Source organism: Plasmodium malariae (genome assembly GCF_900090045.1).
Source record: "Plasmodium malariae genome assembly, chromosome: 1".
NCBI classification, from domain to species: domain Eukaryota; phylum Apicomplexa; class Aconoidasida; order Haemosporida; family Plasmodiidae; genus Plasmodium; species Plasmodium malariae.
The window spans coordinates 277304-302615 of NC_041775.1; the positions used below are offsets into that span (position 1 = coordinate 277304).

At 25.8% G+C, this 25312-nt stretch overlaps 2 protein-coding genes across 2 annotated transcripts; one reads left to right on the top strand and one right to left on the bottom strand.

The window, feature by feature from the left end:
* Positions 1 to 212: 212 nt before the first annotated feature.
* On the bottom strand, positions 213 to 9587 carry PmUG01_01015500 (conserved Plasmodium protein, unknown function; the record flags this gene model as incomplete). The annotated part of the gene is made up of 1 exon (XM_029007666.1): positions 213 to 9587. One exon carries the CDS (start codon positions 9585 to 9587, stop codon positions 213 to 215), a length of 9375 nt encoding a protein of 3124 aa, XP_028859949.1.
* Positions 9588 to 13339: 3752 nt separating this feature from the next.
* PmUG01_01015600 (conserved Plasmodium protein, unknown function) lies at positions 13340 to 24549 on the top strand (the record flags this gene model as incomplete). Its single annotated transcript, XM_029007677.1, has 2 exons — positions 13340 to 24233; positions 24404 to 24549. The coding sequence occupies 2 exons, from the start codon at positions 13340 to 13342 to the stop codon at positions 24547 to 24549; spliced, it is 11040 nt and encodes a 3679-aa protein (XP_028859950.1).
* Between the last annotated feature and the right edge of the window lie 763 nt (positions 24550 to 25312).

The following is a 25312-nucleotide window of genomic DNA, read 5'->3' on the forward strand; positions in this document are numbered from 1 at the left end:
TACTTAAGTATATATGTCCATTTATAAGCATGAATATATACACATCCATATATAGCATGCGTAAAATCATATATGCCCCTTCAAAAAACAAATGAAATTTTTTTACATAAGGCATCAAAAAAACAAATTACCTACAAAATACTTAGGATATATATAAAATACACGCACAAAATTATTTTATTATAATATAACCAAAAGTGCTATTACTATAGTCATGAATACTTATTCACAAAATCTTCTGATAGGAAATTTATAACCTTAAAAAGGAAATGATTTTTATTATCGGGAAAAAAATATTCTGAATTATTCAGAATAATGCTTTTGGGAAAAATCATAAAAAACAAGATTAAATTTTTAAAAAACATCCGTAACAAGTGAAAATGATTAACGAAATCATTCCTATAACTATTTTTATGAACGCAATTTTTGTTAAACGCATTTTTATCGAATAATATATTCTTGATATCTTCACTTAAAAAACTTATATTTGCTATATACAGTTCATAATTATTTAAACAATGGGACCTACTTTTTAAATAATTAAGCAGAGTGTTATCATATAGTAATGTTTTCTTTTTTTTTTTCTGTTTTTGATCAAATAATAATTTTTCCATGCTATTTTCATCCTCTGACGAATCTGACATAGGGGTATCATAATCATACAAATTTTTGCCATGCTCCTTCTGTTTCTTATCAGATTTTTTATTTTTATGGAATAGTTCACCAAAACTGTGCGTGACAATATTTTTGTTTAAATTTAATTCGAAAAATGTGAAGACATCTTTCATAAATAAGGGAACAGTCAGATATTTTGAAAATATTTCATAGTCAAATGAAACAAAAGAATTATCTTCTATATTTTTGTTAAAAAAATTATTATTATAATAAGAGTCATCGATAATATCCTGATTATATAAATATCTACTAATATCCTTATAATTTAAAGCATGTATATCATAATGTTTAATAAAGAAATCTTGTTTTTCGCTTTTGCGGAAATGGGAAAGCAATTTGTTATATTTTTTTGACAACTCTGTACTTCTTTCATTATTTTTAATCAAATAATATATTCCTAATTTTTTTAAAAAAAAAAATTCTTTTTTTAAAATTATTTCGTCCACTAAATTACTTTCCTTAAGTAGCTTATTTTTTTTACTTCGAAAGGAATTTCTCATTTTTGTTCTTACAAATTCTTCTTCAATGATAAAAAATATTTTTGCACTTTCGTCTTCCTCTCTCACACATTGTTTCTCTACCATTCCTTTAGTTGTTGTTATACCATTATCACTATGCTCCTCTAGTTTTTTGCTCTCATTATTTATGTTATTATTCCCATTATATTCAAAAATTCTGCTCCTTACACCTTCATGGTTTAAATTACAATTTGCCTTTTTTATTCTTGAGCTCTGTTTTTCTTCCCTCTTAATTGAAAAAGAAATATTCATTTCTACGCTAGCTAAAAATTTACCAATGTTGTCAATTAAATCGTTTGTAACATAAAAGTTGTACAAAACGTTGTTAATAAAAAATGAACTATTACTACTTTTCATGGAAAATAAAACAAAAGAAGAAATTATTATATAGAGATAATCCTTATTAAGCTGGCTAACATTACACATTGATAATAAGTTTTCTAATATTTTCTGTTTCTCATTAAAATGAGAATATATGTATGATAAATAAATACATTCTTTAATCAAGAAAATATTTTGAAAATACTCAGTTAACTTGTTATAATTAAATTTTAATGTTAACACGCTCTTGTTATTATTACTACAGTATTTTTCCTCAGCACAATAAAAGTCTTGTATATTTTCTTTAAATGTAAAATTATACTTAAATACATGAAATAACATTTTGCTTTTAATTATATTTAATTTTTTGAACGGTTCCTTTAATTTTAATATAACATATCCTTGTATTAGAATTGGAAAATCTTTTATCATCTCATCAATGTTTATTTCCTCATGTAGTTTTTCTTTAATTATTATTTTACACAAGCAAAATAAAAAGTCACTTATACATAACATAACATTGAGCGGGATATCTACATAAGTGCGTTTATATAGATTGATATTGTCCTTCGTCTGTGCGCCTCTTATAGGAACAGTATCTTCCCGATTAATTTCTCCTTTGTTTTTTGAGGAATTATTTAACATCCTCCTATCTTTTGCATTATATTTCTCCTCTTTTTTCACCTTATTACATTCTCTTCCACTCTTTTCACTAAGCATTTTCTCCTGTAGGATCCTCTCTGGTAACACTTCCTCCCTTTTCACTATCTCACCGCACCCATATAACGTGGAATGATTATAATAATTTTCCCTATATACAGTTAAGACCGTTTCGTTAAGAACAGTAATAAAGGAATATTTTATATAAGATAATAAATCATAGTAGTTCTTTCCATCCTCCTTATCCCCCTCACCATTTCTTACAATTTTATATATTCTTTTTAATAAAATTTTTAAAACTGAAATAGCGTAAATCCATAGGGAGGCGTCTTGATGAAACAGCTTTGCATTTTTCAGGATGTTCAAAAAAATGAATTTAATTTCTTCCTTCTTAATTTTTTTAATATTAATTATATTTTTAATAAACATGTATTTTTCATATGTACTGAAGGTATTAAAATAATTGCTGATGATACAAAAAATATGACTATAAGAATTACTAAATGCACTAAAAATTGTGAAATAATTAAATATACTAATTCTACATTCGTATAATAATTGAACCCTTTTTATGCACTCCTTATAAATTTTATAATAACTTTTTATATTATCATTTATATTTTCCATAATTTTTAATATTAACACATCTAATATTATGTAATGAATTTTTATGAATTTGCATATATATGAATACAAATTCTGAATATTGTTCTTTATCTGAACATCAAATTTTATATAATTTATTAATTTCATTATTTTCAAAAAGTTATTTAAATAGTCATATAATTCATCGCTAAAAAAGTTTAAGTAACTCATAGTATTTTCCTTATTATCAAATGACATATTCAATTTTATATCTTCATATTCTTTGTCCCTATTTAATGAAAATGTATCTATGTCTAAAAGTTTGCATGTTTTTAAAAAAGTTTTCAAATAATTTTCAATACTTAACAGGTGTGAAAATACGTTATACAACATATGTTTTTTATCTAAATTTTCAATTTTAATTAAAGAGTCATTTAATTCTTCATAATATTTATAACAAAACATGTACAGAAGTACTAAATTGGTATCATGATCATTCACTATAATATCGGTATTCAACTTGTAGTTGTTATTATTATACGCAAAAAGGTTTTCATCACTAGTCAAAATTCCCTTCGGCTTCAACTTCTCGATCTGCTCCTGCTCCGGCTGCTCTCCCTTCCTGTCTTCATTATATTGAGCATTTTTATCGCCGAAAACACCCCCATTTTCAATTTCATCCTCCGACTCGCTAGTATTTGCTAAAATTCTATTTGTTGTGTTTATGCATTTTTTTATTTCAAAATCTTTCTTTATAAATCTGTTTATAAATAATATAACCATATTGCAGCATTCGTAATTATTAAAATAGTCAGACGAAATATATTCCCCTACAATTTTTAATCCTATTAAAGAACAATACGAAATCAAGCTGATATATTTGTCTTCTAATTCGTCGAAATATTTCACTATAATTTTCTGTAAATTATTCAATATAAACCCTACCGCTCCTTTCACACTCTTGCAGCAGTTGTTACTAGTACTATATCTTTCACCACTAATGTTATTACTAATGACGTTACTCGTATTGTTACTCGTATTGTTACTGCTTCCAATATTACTACCATCATTCGAATTACTTTGCTCATACGTAATACAACCAAAATTCTCTTTATAATAAAATGATACGAAGCGATAAATGGTGCATAAGGCGTATACAACATATTTTGAGTTAAACACATGATTACTGCCTATACGTGTTATAAGAAGTTTCAAAGTGCTTGTTATTTCGTACATACTAATTATTTTTTTTATATATAAATACATTAAGATGTTCGTTACACTAACTATAACGTTACTAATTTTCTTTTGCAGCGAATTTATTATAATATGGTAAATATCCTTTACCATGTGATCATATTTACTGTTGTTATAATGTTTATATAAATAAAAGCATAAGTTACTCAAAGAAATAAAAAAGTAGAAATTATCATCATTATTCAACTCGTGTGTATCATTCGAATTCGTATTTTCTATGTATGAAAGATCATTATTTAACTTATTTTTATTATTATAATCTTCCCTTATATTTTCCTCTAACCTAATAGAAGAAGTATTTCCATTGTCATAATTTAATATACATTTCAAATTTTCCTTATGTACTTCCAATATAGCAGTAATATGAGAACTACTTACATCAGTATAATTACAACACGAACTTAAACAAAATAAAAGAATGTTTTTAATGTACTTATCTGATATTTCTTTAAGCAAATTCGTTAAGAAGTTATAAAAATTTGGTATTTGAGAAACATTCATATGCACATAATTTAAACAAAGAAAAATTATTATCATTTCGTTTTTACTCACATTTAATTTGGTATCATTATCTTTCATATAGATATCGACTCGTTTGTAAAAAAAATCTAAAATTTCATTTATATCATTGTTATGTTTACATAATATGCTAAGTAATGGGTAAAATACATGTATATTTATATTCTCTTCAAAAATCATGCTTTTTATTTCTTCATATATATTATTACAAATAATTTCATAAGTTGAGTTCATACTTTTATCCTTCCCCTTTTCCTTTATCACATTAACGACATTACTTTTGCTTGTATTTACCATGTTAATTCTGGTGGTACCCCCCAACACATTTTCATCTCCGTTCGATTCATCATCCATCGAATTATCCTTCCCTCTTGTCTTGTGGGTATGGTGTAAAATGAATTCTTCCTTATTTTCTATTTTGTTCTTTAATTTTTGAAAAAAACAGTCTACTATGTAAAAAAATAAAGAAATATAATGAACATTAAAAAAGTGCAAATTTTTAAAAATTAAAATTATCTCTTGAATGTTTTGAAATTTATCACTAAAAAGTAATTTAATGTAATAATTAAAATTTGAATTTTTGTCATTTTTAATATTTGCATTAAATAGCTTGTACAATACCCTTATTAAATGATTATTGTTGTTACTGTTCATGTTTTTTAAATGATACAAAGAAAGATTACTAATTTCATCTTTAAGAATAACTTTTTGTAAATTTTTGTAAATGTTATTCTCAGATTTACATTTTAAAAAAGACTTATGCACAAAATGTTTATCAAAATATAAGTTCATTAAGTCTTTTTCTTCATGCATGTTTAAATTGAACATCAAATTATTATTCACACTGTACACTCTGTTTGTGCTATTGTCTAAACCTGTGTTATTGCATTCCTTTTTTCTATTTTCATAATAAGCAATAGTATCTTGACCCTCTACTTGATAATTTTTGTAATATATTAAATATATGGATGACAAAACATTAATCACTTCTTCCAAAATTTTTTCATTATTTAGGCTTAATAATTTTGAAAAATCTTTAAAAATATACTTTATTTTAGAGTGATATAAAATATCGTACTGCTCATTACACAACGTATCTTTTTTATACACCAAATTGTTGATATAATATCTTGTGAATATAATGACGGACGAAATTATGTTTGTGCTGTATGTATTAAATTCATTATAATTCTTATTTTTTAGAAAATTTTTTTTCAATAAATTATAAATAATTTCAAATTCTACATATTTATTCATTGATAACACAATTAAAATTAGTATGCTTATTTTTATTATACTATTTTGTATCTTATTATAAAAATTATTATAAATAACTTGGTTCTTATATTTACGGAAATATATGTTTATTAATTTAATAATACTATTTATGTAATTACTAACGTTGTAATATCTGCTTATCTTTAGCAAAATCAAAACGTTCTTAAGGTCACAAAATATATTTATATCTTCCTCCAAGCAATTCACAAGTTTTTCATTGTAATTCGTTTTAGTGTTATTAATGTTGTCCTTATTATAATCATCATTTACGTTGTTATTCATTCGATTAGAAGATGCTGCGTAGTTACACTGATCATCATCATCTGTACCCTGTTGTACGTGAAGAGTACTTTTTTCTACATATTTGAAATATTTACTCATTATGTTCTCATTGCTGTCAATTAATTTATCATAGAAATATAAAAGATAAAGCGTGTTGAACATACCGTCGTACGAAAAATCGGTATCTATGATATTATTTTCGTCTACATTATATGATCTAATAAGACCGTCCTTAACATGTACATTTGCACTCACATTTGCATTTACTTTTACATTTCCACATACGATTAGGTATCCACTTCCTCTTCTCGAATCATCCGTTGAGGGCTCTCCTTTTTTCATTTTACTACTTCCCTCACTCAGTAAAATGTAAATACAATTGTAAATAACCGGAATATTATTATCACTACAACCAATTTTCGATAAGACATGCAGAATTAAACTTCTTATCACAAACATATAATACACATTTCTTTGATCACTTGGAATGTTTAAGCACTTTCTTATTTTAAAATCTCCATTAATATCTATAGAATGATTCTCATATGACATATTATATATGAACAATAAGGAAGGAAGCAATTTTAGCAACTCAGACGGATTTATTAAACAGTAGTAAGAAATAAATTTAAAAACAAAAAATAAATTGTACTCAAATAAGGACAAGATCAACAAATTTATATATATATATGTGCATTTTGATATATTCTCATTTTTTAAATTTTCAAATGTGTTAATGCACAATTTTGTATGCACATTTAAGAGGGCATTCAGCTGGTAAGTTATCTTCTTAATATTTACACAGCAAAAATAGTCATTATATTTCGTACATAATTGAAAAAAACATATTAAATATATCAAGTCAATGTGCGTAAATATATCATATAAATAAAATAATATATTATTTAAGCACAGGATGTTAAAAAGATCTTCTTCGCAAAAATCATGCACTTCGCTGATTAAGTACCTCACCTCTTCCCTTATGTTTTCCATTATACTGAAGCATCGTCCATTCACGTCATCTCCATCGTTGTTTTTACTATCACCATCACTTCTTTCGTCATTCCTTTTGTTAATGCGTTTGTCATTGCTTTCGTCATTGCTTTCGTCACTGCTTTCGTCATTGCTTTCGTTATTGCTTTCGTCATTGCTTTCGTTATTGCTTTCATCGCTGTTCTGACTGCAATTCTGCTTGCTGTTCTCGGCATTATTTTTGATGCTTCCCTCGCTGCATCCCTCGCTTCCTCTCTCCACGTTGATGTTCGCATTTCCCCTACCCTTTTGCATCATTCTCTCCTTTTTTCTCAAAAAGTCCAGGAAATGCCTATAATAATTTTTAAAGAATAACATCCATTTATTTTTTAACTTTGTTGAGAGCCTCATAACTTTGTCATTTACATTATTCAAAACAAGGTCATCTTTTTTCCTCAAGTTGTATTCAAGATTTATAGGAATTATTAAAAATAATAAAAGAGGAGATACGTTGAATTCAAAAATGTTTATCCCCAAAATATTACAAGGGTCAATTCTTTTTTCGTCTTCCCATCCAATACTGTTATGTGTAATATCAATATCATAATTTTTTTTTTTTTTCACAACTGCATTTTTCTTAAACATTTTTGAGTTTCTTATCCCGTCTCTCTTCGCCTTATCAATAAATGGTTTGCTATCCACATCAAAAGGAGAATTTACATTATCATCTAAACTAACTACATTCTTATTGTTGTTTTCCTCTCTGCTACTATTATTCATGTTCAATGACCTTTCACCCAGTTCTTCGCATAATACCACATTTTTGTAATAAATTCGCAGCAAAATATCTAAACATTTTAAAATATATATAACCGTTTTATTGTTGTCAATATTTAAGTTGTAGAATATTAAGATTAGCAGGAATACTATCGTTTTTATAATATGATGAACTTTCTTATTCAACAAGTGTCTCTTTTTTTTTAATAAATAAAAAAAATTTTTAACTAGCTCATTTAAGCATCCATTTACGTAACTTATATCGTAAATCTTTAGTGCATAGATTAGTAGAAATATAATAAAATGTTTGATCTTTCTCTCCTCAATTTGTTCTTTATACATTTGCATACACCTACCATTATTTAGCTGTTTACTCCTTTTGTTTTCATTGTATTCTGATTCGTTTTCACCTATCCCAATTATTTGAAAATCCCCATCATTTTCATCGCCATCATACAATGTAACGTCCTCCTCGCAGCTTGTTCTATCATTTTCATCATATATTCCTGATTCACTTTTTTCACATTCAAGATATTTGACATGTTCAATTTTTCTACCCCTTCTACAACATCTCTCATCATTTATAAAAAGGGAATGCCTTAAATTAGATTTATTAGTTGAGCATAATTTACCTAAAATTACGTTCATGCATAACATCATATTGTACGTATTGTACACATTTCGAAGATTTATTAAACAAAGAATAATGGCATAATTATACAAGACTTCATTTTTATCAATTACCTCATTATTTAAGAATATATTATAAACTGTACTTAATTCAAATTCTTCACAGTGGCAAATAATTTCTTTAAATATATTAAAAATGTGTTTACATACTTTTTCTATATTTGTTGAGGTTAATTTTTCTATTTTCTCTATAAATATATAAAATATATTTTTTACAAAACTTTTATCAATGGTAATTAATTTTTTTAAAATGCTCAGGTAATTAGTATAATTAATGTTATTAATATAATTAATAGACTGATTTCCAGACTTTCCCCCTACTCCTTCTTGTGGTTGTTCTTTTGAATGCATTAAATAGCTTTTTTGAATATCTTTTGCATACTGAAAAACCCTATTTTCACTTCGTTCATCATCTATGTCGCTTTGACGGTCAATGCTCGTAATAAAAAGTTTAAATATTGTTTCTATTAAAATGTTTACTAAATCGTCATTGCAAATTACACGTTTGGTGTTATTATTTCTAGCACTATTAATTCCATTATTACTACTTCTATTATTTCTATTATTTTTAACCTCAAAATCTACATATATCTTATCTATCAAATAATTTATATGCACATAATTTTTTAAAACACAATTGCAAATATACTGAAACAGTATTTTCTTAGAATTTATAAATTCCCTACTGTAACTACATACATTTTTTTTTTTTAACAAAAAATAATAGGCATCTTCTTCATTTATTTTTTCTATATTTTTATTTTTAACATGTACTTTAAACTGTTTAGCAAAACTTGACTTATTCTTCTTCTCAGCATTTAAATTTAATTCCTTACTTTTATTTAATATATTATAATTAAAAAGAAAATTTTCATTACAACAATAACTATTCTCATCTAGGAATATGTCAATCAGTTCTATCGCTACATGGTTATCTTGTCTCCTACAATTTTTATCAATCGCACTTAAATTTTCAAGGAGTAAATTTTCATTTTGTAAATATTTTATACCTTCGATAATCTTCGCATGCTTCTTTTGCTCTTTATCGTTCATATTATTTATTCTTTTATTTGCTCTACACCGCGCTTTGTGCTATGGTGCTCTCTTGAGTTGATACTGTATAATATACCACTGTATAATGTTGTGTAATACTGCTTCAAGTAATGTGTATAGAGTTGTTATATATAACTTCAACTCATTTACTAAAAAATTATAAAAACTGAAGAAAAACCTACTCCTCTCTGACGGTAAGAATTTCTTTTTTCCCTCACTCTTAAATAGCATGAGGGGAAATAACCAACAGACTATTCAATAGGGTATGTACATGTATATATGTATATACCAGAATGAATACGTATATATGAATAAATTGGGGTATATCGCAGTATTGTTTTAACTCTTCAATTTTTAAAGTGTAAAGCGCTTATTTTATAATTAAACAATTGCATATTTTGTACGTCTATGTGCGGGCAGTTGTATCTATACCATTATATGTTTTTTTTTTTTTTTTCATTTCTGCCTATTGGATTTTTCTTTATTTTATCTTATTTTACTTTTTTTTTTTTTTTTTTTTTTTTTTTGCTTTTTTTTTTTTTTTTTTTTTTTTTTTTTTTTTTTTTTTTTTTTTTTTTTTATCTTATTTTACTTTAAATTTCATTTTTTTTTTGTGCTGTAACACATAATTTTTTAAGCAAATAATAAACATTTTGCTAGTGCTATTTTTTTCTTTTTTGCATGAAAAAGTATTTAGTTCTTATGCACTACGCAGCCTATTTCATAATATTCCAGTTTTTTGCGCATAAACAAATTAGAGTGGTCTTCTTATATTTAATTTGTTTCCTTTTATTATATTTTCATTTTATTTCATTTTTTTTTTTTTTTTTGTTATTTTGAAAACTCACTTTTACCATTGCATATAAGCTGTTTATATATGTACGGAAACTTCTTTCTGAATACTAGCTTAAAGTGATACTAATTCCTGTTGGTGGATATGAAGGGTTTTCTAGATATGGCGTTGTAGGCCCATAAATATATATAAATATATATATAAATATATAAATATATATATATATATATATATTTAAATGTACATATGTAAACCTTATTTTATTTTTTTTTGACTTGTTTAAAGATCTGAAAATTAGCAACATGTTATCTTTTCTATATGATTGTTAAAAAAGACCACTTATATATTTAGTTTAACGCACTTACATTATTTTTTCCAATTTTATGTGTTAATAACTATTGAATTTTTATTTGTTGTGTACAGTTTATTCAATAATATCTTCAGTTATTATGTTAAATCAGTTAATAAGTTTTCAGAAATTGGTATAAGGAGATTTACAAATTCGTGGTAAAAAGATGTCTTAACATATTTTGTGTTACTAATTTTGTCATTTTTTCTGTATATTGTTATCGTGCTATATTTTTCTGCAACACGAGATATATATACAAATATATATAGTGAGCCGCAAAAAAAATTTGTCGTGTACGCTGAACACACGAACATTTTGAAAAAAGTATATCTGATAATTACCTCTCACATTTCTTTTACGTTACAAAGATAGATATAATATAAAATTTGTTGAGTATCTGTAAGATATGTATACATGTTATAAGAGTTTGTAATTAAGCATAATATTATATGTTTTAAGGAGAATCTAAGATCCATTTACATTTATGTAACATTCAAACGTTACACAATTTTGTGTTACATTATAAATTACTATTCATAATGAACTTCATTTTTTTAATAAGATATAATTTTATTTCTTAAAAAAAAAAAAAAAATGTGGAAACGAATTTTTTATAAATTAAATTTGTATTATGTTATTTAAAAGAATGTTATATTTAAAAATTCAAAAGAAAATGGACGTTTACGAAAGATAACTAATATAATTTTTATTTTTCAATGCTATAATTTATATATTTCCAAAAATGATAGAATTAAAAAATTCAGGTGTTTATTTTTTATATGTACTTATGCATACTTTCTCAATATGAATTTTTATTGTGCAATGATATTTTTAAAAGTTAAAGGTTTATTTTTCAAAATTTTGAAACACTTGAAGTACTAGAACTTTTCTTAAGAGAAATACTGTTCTGCTTAGGCACAAAAAGAACACAAATGTGTAAATTAAAAAAAAAAAAACAAACATACATGCATACATGCATACATACATACATACATACAATATACGTATATGCATATATACTTTTTTCCAAATAAATAAATAATGGAATGAAAGTAAAAAGAATTTACACCATTTTTGTGTAAGTAAAATTGACATTGTACATATATATGTGTATGCAAAACTTTTAGAAATACACTTTTTTGTTTCGCGCACATAATAGTAGAAAAAATGTCAGGTCAATGTTTGTTTATTCTTTTAGTAAATAGAATAATTTTCTTTATTTTACATATTGTGTTTCCTTAATATTGTTCTTTTTATTTTTCTTTTCTTTTCTTTCCTTTTTTTTTTTTTTTTTTAATTGTAAAAATGTTTAATCTTAACGTGTAAAAATAAAAAAAAAAAAAAAAAAATTCTTTCTTTTGCATATTATTATATAAACATATGCACAAATAGGCAAATGAAGAAAGCACCGAGCATTCATATAAATTGTATTATTTTTTTATTAGGTCATTACGGAATTTATAATTGCAAAAAATATTTTATTAATTTTTGTTTTCACAAAATATATACGAATGATATATAATTCTTCTGTGTTTAGATTTTTGTGTTGTTTTTTTTTTTTTTTTTTCTTGTTATTTTATTGTACACATTCTTTTTCATAATTTTTTAAAAACTTGGAAATAAGGCAAAAATAAGTTCACAAAACATATGACAACAAAAATTGAACTTTTTATTTAATTTTTTTTATAACATTTGTATAAATATTTCCATACTTTTTATTTTATTTTTTTTTTTTCGATTAATTTTTTGGCAGTATCATTATGTTTTTTCAAAAAAAATGATAGCAACCATTGTCTTTTTGTTAATTTTTTTTTTTTTTTTTTGCAAATTAAAAGGGAATGAAAGTTGTCTAATTTTTAAAGATAGCATAGGAGTTGTGAAACATGTTTAAGTATTGTTTATTGTGCATATGTACACGTATTTATATATACGCATGTGTATATACGTATATGTATGTACTTATGTATACATGTTTGCTTATTTCTGTCTCCTTATTTTTTTGTATTCTTCAGTTGCTGGCTTCTCTTCTGAAATAAAGCTGGCCTGTTAGTGTGAATTAGCTGAGACATATCAAAAAGAAAGAAGAAAGCAAGCTTATCTTCTTAATGTAAAATTGTTGTGTGAACATAGCCATCACATAGAAACATACATATATATGAGTTCATACGTATCTATAGCATATGCATGCGTATATATATATATATATTCTTATTTATTTGCACTCCAACTTGTGAAGAAATTGTTTTATGTAAGAGGAACAGCTGTAAGTGAGCTTTTCACATGCATATGTTCATTATTTTGTATAAATGTTTTTATCAATATAAAACATTTTTACATCGCTACTTTTTGTTTATGAATTTATTACATGTTCACATTGCTGATTTGCACTTGTGTATTTTATGAGAATTTCACGACACAGGTACGTGTTATTACGGACTGTAAGCGTATATTTAGTGCTGTGTATATAATTTTTTGAAGTAGATACGGTGTGCTCTTTTTCTGTCTCATAATAATATATATATATTTATATATATATGTACATATGTATGCATATTTTTAACGGAACAAAGGGAAACAAAACCTAACGGTTACAAACACACCCATAGAAATATGAAGGACGCACGTGATTCGATTAGAACAAATTCAAGGACTTTAGAAAATGCTAGAGATAGCTTTAACACAAATGTCACTGAAAAAATGGCTGAAGAGCGACAGATGGATAATAATTGCATGGACATATACAAAGAACAAGTAAATGAAGAAAGAAAAGAAAATAAAGAGAATGAGCAAAATGTAGATGTATACGATAAAAATGACGAAAGGATAAATACAACCAATGAAAGAAGGTTAAATTATAACAATTCATTTATGCATGATAATAAAGAGATTTATGGAGTAAACGAAATAAATAATGACAGATATTCAGGGAACAAGAAGAAATTACAAATAGTAGAAAATCAAAAGGAAAATTTTAATTGTAGTGGCCCTTATAATCATTTTTATGAACATAATGCAAAGGAAGAAACAAAGGGGGAAAGAAAAATGAGAAAAAAATATAAATGCAATACTTACATGTCTACAGAAAAATATCAGGAATATTTAGAAAAAATAAATCAACAGATAAATGATATATTGAATAGAGTATATAAAGCATATAAAGGATCAAATAAAAAGCAGTACTTTTCAAGAATATTCCAAATGAGAGATATAAATTGTATATTTAGTTTTATGTTTTTGTCGTTGTTAATAATTTTTGCTATAATGAGCGAATACATGGGGCTTCTGCTATCACTATTACTTTTTATAATATCTATACAGCTAAAATATAGTAGAACTAATATGGCTTTGTTGAATTCTATTACTGGAATATTATTCATATCAATCGCTACCGTTTTTTCCTATTCAAATATTAATAAGGAGAGTGTCATTGAAACGACGACAAAACAAAATGCTATAAATAATATAAACACGAATAAGAATTTATTAGTATTGGAAACAGTTCTTTGTCTCATCTATGCTTCTATTCTTTTTGTATATATGTTTTCAGTACGATATATAAAGAAATATAAGAGGAAAAACATGTGGATTTATTATAATGTAGTTACATATTTTAATTACCTTGATATGTGCACCCTCTTTTCTTTTGGTACATTGGCATTCTTTTTTATCTTTATTTGTTTTGGAGATATTTTATTTATTGTATGTTCTCTCATCTTATTTTTGAGCAGTGTCCTTACATATACCCTCCGTACATATAGTATGGTTACAATGTTAATTCTTCAAATGATTATAATTATTACAAATGCGATTATAGCCTGTGTTTCATTACCAAGCAATACAACAGAACTAGTGAAATTACAAACTACATCTTTTGATGAATTACAAGTTTTGCATAATAAAGTTTATTTATTCTATATGATATTCGTGATATTCTTTTTGGTTCTTCATTTGTTATATATATTTTATATTTTTTTTTCATATAAAAAATTTTTGTTTAAATGCTTTTCTCAAAGAAGAGCACATTATTCAAATATATTTCCCTACATTGAGAACAATGCGGATGATAAAAATAAGGATGTTTATTTTAAATATGACAAGTATGTCTTAAGCCTAGATGATAATAATAAAATATTAAATGTTGAGAAGAAAAGGAGCAAAGAAATAAATATAGATATAGACAAGTACATATATAATGAATACCATTTATTTAAGCATCTATTACTTAACACAGCTCTCGATTTTAAGAATTCGTCAAATGTTCACAAGAGGAAGGAATTATTAAATGGAGGAAAAAACGACATGAAACTTGTATATTTAAATGGAAGTAGAAAAAAAAATAATTTTAAACCTGTACAACGAGGTGGAAGCATGCCAAAGGAGGGTAACAAGGGCTCAAAAGATTTTGTATTAAACATAAGTGACACATCATCTGACTGCTTTAGCAGTGGCGAGTATAATAATGATATTAACTATAATAATAATAATAATAGTATTAAATATAATAATAATAATAATAGTATTAAATATAATAATAATAATAATAGTATTAAATATAATAATTATAATAATAATATTAACTATAATAATAACAATAATAGTAATTTAGCGCGATATAAGGCACATCAAAATAGAAGCACTACAAACGATGCAAATACAGGCACTAGTTTTTTGCTTAAAAACGTGTCCAATATTCAGAGTGAAAGAAGCAATAAAAGTAAATCCAAGATGTACCCATTAAACAGTAAAAAATTTTACCTCAGTAATTGCGAACATGCAAATTATTCCACCACCTCCTTATTTTATAGTAAATATGCATTCATAATCGAGATGTTATTAGATAGCTATGACGAGTTATTGTTTTATTTAAATAAGAAGAAATTTATCACCAAGTTAACCGAAACAACATTGTTAGAAGCTTCAACAGAAGACAGTGAGGAAATTATTCCTCATGATAAATATGGACAAAGGGATGATATGAAAGAACTCATTGTAGTCAGTGCTAATTCAACTTTAGATAAGGAAAAAAGTACTCCTCTATCCTCATCACAAGGAGTTGTACGAAATAAGGATGATCTTTATTCTTTACGCTATATGGGACCAGATACTTACGGATTAAAAGATATCACTGTTACATCATATGAAGAAAGCATTTTCAACTATTTAAAAACAAATTCTAAGTTTAAAATGAACAGTGCATGTGTAACAAATGAATGTTTAAGTCCTAAGAGCAAAAGAAATTACTCTCTAAATTCGTACACGCATAAAAGCGATATCATAAGTAACACATTAATTGATCTAAATATTCCCAGCATATTTGAGGACACCAATGATATCTGCTCGTTGTACTGGTTAAACTCAAACACAATTACAAAACCTAGTAAATGTAACTCGCTATTTAGCAATTACACAAGTGATTATTTTAATATACCTATATATTCTACTACAACTAAAATATCCTCTGATGAAAGTACAAAAAAAGAAGAAAATTATTTTTGGTATTACTACCCTGGTATTATTGGACGGGTATACAAAGAATGGCTTAAATGCAAAAATTTAGATTATAAGAAATTTAACAATGATTTCTATTATCTATTTGCAAACTCAAATAAATTAAATGAATTTTTTAAAAGCAATCATACTAACATAGAAAAACAGGAAGAAATCAAATTATTTGATATCAGTCAAGTTTTAAGTAGTAATACGAACATATTAAATAAAATGAAAACTTCTTATTCTACATTGAAGTGTTCAAATTTTTTAAGCGATGATATATTAAATAGTAATTCTTTAAATGAAATTATTAGTAATTTCTTAACAGATGTCAACATAAACTTAGATAGCTCCTTTTCTTTAAACTCGAAAATATTACAGTCATTTTTTGAAGATAATAATATAAAACATTTCTTATCATCACTATATAGTAAACATAGTTTAGAGTTTATTGATGAAGAAATGAGTACATCACCATCTAAAATAATGCAAAGTCTAATTCACGAGTTAGATCAAATCATAGCAGAAAATAAGGCTCAACAGGATACTAAAATGATGGATGACAAAAAAAAAGATTATGCAAATATTCCACTTAATGAATATTCAGACATAAATTTGCAAAATGATCATAAGTATAAGAAAAAGGAAAATTTGCTCAACAAATGGGACTTTGAAAGTGGCTTGGCAAAATATGGTAAGAGTTATAATGGTGGAGCAGAGTACGACATATTGAAGGAAAAGAGTAACCATCTTAATTTAAATAGCTTATTGAGTTATGCAGAATCTTTAATGATACAGTACAACGGAAGTGACGGTATTAAGGAAGGTCTTATAGAGAACGTTTCCAACGATATAACAAACAATTTTGAAGAAGATTCTCTATGCATAAACAGCTTTGAAGAAATTTTAAGTAACTTTATAAAAAAAATTTTATGTAAGAGTGATAGCACCAATTTTAAAGAAGATGAAGAGAGTTTTAGGGAAAAAATGGGCTCGTTGAAAAGTATAGAGGAAATATATTCAAATATTAAAAAAACAATATACAGTGAAAAACAGTTAAATCTTTTGAGTATAAAGCCAGATAAAACTTTATCTTATAGTAACAAAATTTTATTACCAAGCAATAAGAATCGTATAGACAGTGAAAGAAATGATGAGTGTTCAACTAAACAACATATTATGAACATAAAGAAGAAGAAAACATATTTAAAAAAATGCGACCCAAATAATACGGTAGAGAATGTGAATAACACAAAGAAAGATGAATTAATAGTAAAACATAGGGATGCAAATAACGAAAACGAACACGAACATAATAATAATAATAGCAATATTATTATTATTAATAATAATAATAATAATAATAATAGTGAAATTAATAGTAAAATTAATAGTAATAGTAAAAGTAATAGTAAAAGTAATAGTAATAGTAATAATAATAATAATAGTAGTAGTATTAGTAGCAGCAAATTAAGTGAAATGTGTAACTGCATAATGAAAAAACAACTCATGGATGAAGTTAACATATTAAAAAGTAAATCTAGAGAGAGCACTGAATGTTTAAGAAAAAAATATAATGAAGTCATCAATGAAGTCATCAATGAAGACATCAATGAAGACATCAATGAAGATTTCAATGAATTTTCCTACAATTCACTCAAAGAATACATCAACAATGATCTAAAAGATGAAAAAAACAAAATTAATAACAAATTGTTTTTAACTTGGCCTGATTACACTTTTTCAAAAAAATTAAATGAAAATAGGGTAATGTATCTGAAGCCGAGTTACAATATAGCACATATCAAAACAATGAAGGATGAAAAAAATGAACGAAATAACCAAGCTAAGTTTTCATATAGTGAAACGGATAATGATTTGGACAAAATAGAAACGTTAAATAAGTTCAAAAATTTAAATAAGTACTCGAATAGTCTTGTTAGTCATTACATTGCGGAAAACAGTTTTCTATCCAATTCGAACAAGGAATTTGTGCTGTTCAATGAGAAAAAGACACTCATTCAAGAGTTAGAGGAGGAGGATGACAATGAGAAGATGAAATTTTCTCACATAAAGAAAATCCAAGATGGATTTAAAGAAGACAAACTGATAATAGACCGTCATTTAAATAGGAAATCCCTATATTGTAACAACAATAAAGACAAGTCAACGCCTAATAAAAAGATGGAGGTGTACATAGGGAATCATAATAGGAAAGAAAACAAAACATACAATGTTGGAGTGAAGGGGGAACTATTTACAACAGGAAAAAATAAAGCAAGCCAAAATAAAAAAAGACGAGATACAACAAGCAAAAGTAGGACATGTCAATATAAAACAGATTATTATACAAGCCACTATCCTTTGTGCGATTCAAGGGAATATGTTCACTCATCCATACTACCAAATGAGGGGAAAATATTTAAAAATAAAGAGGAAGAACCTAGACAAAAAAGAGAGATCAAATTAGATATAAATTACAGTATTAAAAAAAAGTTTCTATCTAATAGTATCCTCGAAAGTTCGAATGGAATGGGGGAAAACATGCAATTTATTTCTAATGAACAACTTAAAAATAAAGATATGGAAGCAAAAGCAAAAGTAGAAGTAGAAGATAGGGGGGAAGTCGAACAACAAAAGGGTAACAAAACAAAAGTTCAACAAAATAACAAGGAAAGTAATAAGTGGACTTATGAAAGGACAAGTTCAAATGTTAGTAGTGTAAGGAACATTTCAAAAGGGAGAACGGCTGTTGAAAAATACTGCATACATAGCAACGACATAACTTGTAATTTCAGTCCTAATTCGTCCCCAAAAAATTTTGCTGAAGATATTAAAATTAATAAAAATGAAAATGATGATTATGAAAAGGAGCTTGGTTATAATTCTGAGCATATCAAACTAATTGAAGAAAAAAATAATTTTTCTCCAAAATATTCAAATAATTATCTAACGAGTAGTAATTTAAATTTAGACACTTATGATCTGGTAAGAGATTTAAAAAAATATTTATCTTCATCACCTAACGAAGCCGATTTCGACAGTAGTAAACTTAATGATACGTTCCTAAAAGAATTAGTCAATAAATACCTAGAAAATAATGATTCTTATAATATAAATATATATAATGAAGTAATAGTAGAAGGAAATAAAAAGGAAGATGATCTGACAAAAGTAGCTTTATATAAATATAAAACAAAACAAAATAAAGATGAAGAAAACAGCAGAATGGATAGCCAGTTATCTACTATTAACAAAATGGAAGAGAAAAAAACAAAATATTACGACATCCCTAATGAAAAGAAATCACTAAAGGATCATAAAAGAACCGTAAATATTCAACCATCTTCTAATTATTATGATGAACATATAGTAAATTTTCTGAATTCATATATATTAGAAAATAATAGTGGATTGATGAAAAATACTCATTTAAGAGTGAAACAGGATAATAATATAGACCATAAGCATTACGAAAGTAAATCAAATGGAGTATTAGATGTGTCACCTCTGCTTTTGCATAAAAAAGATGAAAAGAAAAATGATTCGAACGACTATAATGACAAAGAGGGGGAAAAGAAAAAGAAAATGACAAATATTCCCTTAAAAGGAACTCATTTAAAAAAAAAAGAAAGCATATGTTTAAGAAGAGACTTATCTAAAATTAAAACATATGAGCTGTTTTCCAATTCTACAGATGGTAAGTATCATAATAAATGGTATGATAAAAATGATAGAAACATATATAATGATAATAAAGAGTGCACGAAAGACGTAAAACCGTCTTTGAATTGTAAATATGGTTCCTTTGATAAGTTTAATAATTCTAAGGTAGAACGGTCTAATAAAATGAATGAAATAGGAATCCTTGAACGTAAGAAGAGTAATAATAAAGTAAACATGAAACAAAAAAATAATTACAATAATTTCTATTATAGAATAAACTCATTTGATAATTTAAACATAAATGAAGCATATAGAAAACATATTTCTAACATAAAAGACGGCAATAACGATTACACAGATGAACAAATTATTAAAAAAGCAGATTTAAATTTATTTTTACGAAATGATGATAGCTCTTTTGAAAATCCAAAACAAAATGATTATGTAAATTGTGAAGACGAAAAATATGAACGTAATATGGGTATATTAAATAAAGAGAAAGAAATAAATATACATGAACCTAATAAAAATATATTTAATAGAATTTATGGTTTTCAAAACAAAATATCTGAAGCTAGTTCATCAACTGATAATGAGTTAACGGGGTTATTAGTTGGCAATGATATATTTTATGAGTCTTTTGCATATAATAGTTTTGCAAATATTGATGATTTTAAAAGGAAAATACACGAATATAGTATTAAAGCAATGGCAGCGGATGCAAGTAAGGAGGTAAATGAAAGGGAAGCGTCTTTTAAAGTTCATCGTATATTAGATGATGGCAAATCAAGTGATGATAAGTCGGGTGACGACAAATCGGAAGATGACAAGTCAAGGGATGATAAATCGAGAGATGACAAATCAGGACATGACAAATCGAGAGATGACAAATCGAGAGACGACAAATCGCGAGATGATAGATCACGAGATGATGATAATTCAAATACCAAAAAAAATAAAATAAACAAACGAGACCTGAAATTCAACACAGGCAATAAGTACAAACATTTTGAGCAAAAGGATGACAAACTATTGGATCACTATAGTGATATAACAAATACTACTAATAACATAAGCAGAAGGAATAATAAAATTGCAGAAGAAATGAAGGACAAGAAAAAAAAAACGAGGGAATTATATTCGAACTATTCTGTTTTTCCTCCAAAAAATGACATGGACAACATAATAAACTCCTCTGATAAAAAAATTATGAACAGTTCATATAAAATAAAAGATTTACATGTTAATACGGAGAATATAAAAATAAATGAAGATTACATATACAGGAACAAATGTAATATGGAATATATTAAATTAGATAAAAATATCAATGATAAAAAGAGTGAAGAAAAGGATAGTACATTTTTAAAAAAAAATTTTGTTAATTATGAAATTTGTGAAAATTCAAAAATTAAAGTAGACGTTAACATAAAAAATAACATGAGGAATAGTGGTTATTTACAAGATAAAGAAGAGGACAACGCAAGTGATAAAAAAGATGGTAAAATACCGTTGAATGTTGAAATGTTGCATACTGAAACAAAACAAACAAATCCCAGTAATAACTGTGATACTAATACTAATGATACTAGGAACAGTACATGTCACACTAATATTGACAATTTTTTAGAAGCGAATTTTAGTGAGAGCTATATGAGATTGAAAAAAAAGGATGAAAATAATGCATACAACAAGAGCTTAGTTATAGGTAATGAAAACCATTCTACGACATTGGTAACGCACCATCAAGAGGATAAGATTATTATAAAAGGGAAGGAAAATGATAATTGGGTAAATGTCGAATGTAAGAATATTGGCAAAAATAATGGAAACAATGGTGAAAAAAAAGACACTGAAGATACGCCCATACCCTCCTCAAATGGTCCACATTACTTAACGCATAAAAATATTTATAGTGAAAAATCAACGAGCTATAATAGAAGCACTTCAAGTAATTCTTTCTTTACTGCGAATAATTCTTCTTTGATAAATAAAAACTCTGTTGATTCAGAAAAGTGTATGTCAGATAATTATTTGAAAAGTAGTAATTTATCAATAATATCGAATAATGTAAAAACAGATGAATTTAAAAATGATTATAAAAACGCAAATAACAATTTATATGAAAATGATCTCATGAAAACGGAAAGCAATATATATTCAAATAAACAGGACACGGACGAAATGATAAATTCCAGTAATAAACCAACAAAGAAAAAAAAAAAAAAAAAAAAAATAGCTAATCAGAAGGAGAACAAAATGAAAACAGAAAGAAAAAAGGGAAAACAAAACGGATCTGGTAGTAACACAAAAATAACACTTAAAAAAGCAAAGTCTGAAAATTTAAAAGTGTCGCAGTATAAACACTGTAATGTGCGCAAGAAAAATGCAAAAATTACATCAGAACTTTTGAAGCGAAACAATTATAATAATATAAATGAGGACAGTGAAAAAAAGGAGGTGGAAAAAAAAAAAAAAGATAGACACTGCGAGAAAGATAGTAATAACAATGTCAATAGTAATAATAACATTCATAAAAATAGTCATAGCAACAATAATAATAGTCAAGGTAATAGCAATAATAACAACAGCAGCAGAAATAATCCCTTCTATAACCCAGGTTACATTAAACATTTTAACAGCATTATTAGCACATATTCTTGGTCTCCTGAAAATCTACATATAGAAAAAAATAATTATTCCTTAAAAAAAAATAGCTTTTGTGCAGATACAGGTAGTACCGAAGATAGTGATGCATCCAGCATAACCAATTTTGTAAAAGATGCATTAGAAGATAATTCTAATTCAAATATGTCATCAAATAATTATGAAAACATAGAAACGAAACAGTATAAAAGATGGAAATCAGAAAACAATTTGTATCCTTTTTTAAAAATACGTACAGAATTATTTAAAGAACAACAAAAGTACAAAACCGTAGAAGATATAAAAAAATTACAAAAAGATACACACGAATCTTTTGTCGAATTGATAGAACAAGGTAATATATTCCCCACCATCAAAATTAAAAGTAGTAAAAGTGATGGTGTTCACGTAGATAATCCTAAAAATGCTTTCGTTGAAGTAGGAGATGTTTTAAAGCAAGAATCACACAAATTAGAAGTTATTGACTATGAAAGTTATTCAAATAAATGTGAAAACATATTAAATAGTAGCGTTCAGAGTTACATATCTAAGGAGATTGATGATGCAAGTGAATTTATAAATATATCAGATAATGATATAAGTATGCATAATATCAAAATATTCACAGATGACGATTTTAACGATGAATACACCATGCAAAATTGGAAAGAAACGAATAATGAAATTAATCAAGAGAATGATAAAGAAGCTAATCGAGAAATTGATCAAGTGATTGATCAAGATATTAATAAAATGGTAAACCAACAAGTTATCCAAAAAACGAATGAACCGAATTATAAAAAAAAAAATTCTACAAAGAGAGCAAATCCTATCAATTTAAAAACCTTAGAAGGATATTCAAATAACTATTATCGTAAGAGTAGTATTCATAACAAATATAAGAATGAAAATTTAAGTGATGAGGCTTACAGTAATGATAGTGCTCGTAAACAGAATAACAGCTATTCCCCATTATATAACAGTACACAACAAATGCTAAGGTCTACTACGAACGTTAATAGCAACCCAAGAAGAGTAAGCAGCATTCGTGAAAATTCTTTGAAAAAAATAAATACACACAGAATGTACGAAAAAAATGGTGAACTACACAAGTACACAAAAACGAATAGAAAAATTAACCATAAAAGTATTTCTAAGATAACATTTGATTCTAATTATGAATTAGATAGAGATTTAACAAAACAAGGAAGACAAAATAACGCATCCTTCGTCATTTCCTTCGATGAAGAAAATTTTATAAAAAATAATCTAACTAGGAAAAATATTATGCCCTATTATGAGTCTGTTCATCTAAATTCGGATTTTTCGTTCGAATCTAAGTACAATGAAAATTTACGTAAAAAAAAAATTTCGATCAAAGATATACATATTCCAGATGAGCGAATTAAAAAAAAAATATTAGAATACTACTACAATAATAATTATCGTAATAATAATTATAATAATGACAGTAATAAGCATCAGATCAGCGCTATAAGTGATGTGAAAAAGTTGGATACAGAGGAGAAAAATGAAAAGAAAAACCCACGAAATAAAGAGAAAAATGCTTTAGCTTATAAAATAAAAAAAGCAAATAGTAATTTACCGGGAAGTATAAGTTATGATCCAAAAAAAAAATTTGTACAAGAACTGAGAAGAAAATTGTCAGCGAAAAAAATAAAAAGGAAGATACAAAGAAAAGGTATAGAAAACAAAAATGAAATAAATACTACCGATGTTGTACACAACACAACAACAACAACAACAACAAAATAATAAGAAGAAATAGTCATATTGATCCCAAAAAGCTTACAAATGTTATTCAAAATTTTAAAAATTTTAAAAAAATAAGTGAAACCAATGTAAAAGCAGATAAGGTAAAACTACCCAAAAAAAATACGCACACACCAAATAAGGCTCTACCTATAATATTTCCTTATTCAGTAGATAGCTTTTACAATGTTATTAATAGTGAAGAAGATATTGATGAAAATATGTTCATGAGTAATAGCAAATGAAAAAACCAAATAGTCCGCGTAAAATATTGTATACCTGTGTCTGAATATACAGAACTAAAAAAAAAAATAAATAAAATACACACAAGAAGCGGAGGTGCAGATTAACAACACGTCATTCCTTATTTAAACCTTTTACTCATCCTTTTTTTTTTTTTTTTTTTTTGTTATACATTTTATTGACATACCCCTTGCAATATATTTAGCGTATTTTTTAATTTGCAATTCTGATTATAAAAATATTTAAGTTTTTTGTTTTTTTGTTTTGTCAACAATATACTAAGAAAAAATACGTTTCTTACGAAAGCACAATTATTTGAGATAAATTCCTAAAAGTAATTTTTTTTTTTTTCCTTAATAATTTTTTATGAAAGAAAAAAACTGAAAATATTAACAAACTTATAATTATTTAAAAGTTTTACTATATTATAAATAACAAAATTTTTTTTATTTTTTGTGTGAATTCTGAATTTTAAATAAGAACCGCACGAATATTACAACGTTGCAACTATTTAAAAATTCGGAAAAATGAAACGAAAAAAAAAAAAAAAAAAAAAAAATTAAAGTGATACACACATAGAAGTCCTAGATAAACAAATAAGTTAAAACATAGAAAAAAAAAAGAAAAAAAAAAAAAAAGGCATATCCGAATGCGCACGATCAAAATATATGGTTTCATTTTAAAGCGTTCAACAAAGAGGCTAAAAAGGATAACGTGTTTTTAACTGTAAAAAGAGGAACAACTTAATTTAACTGAAAAATAACA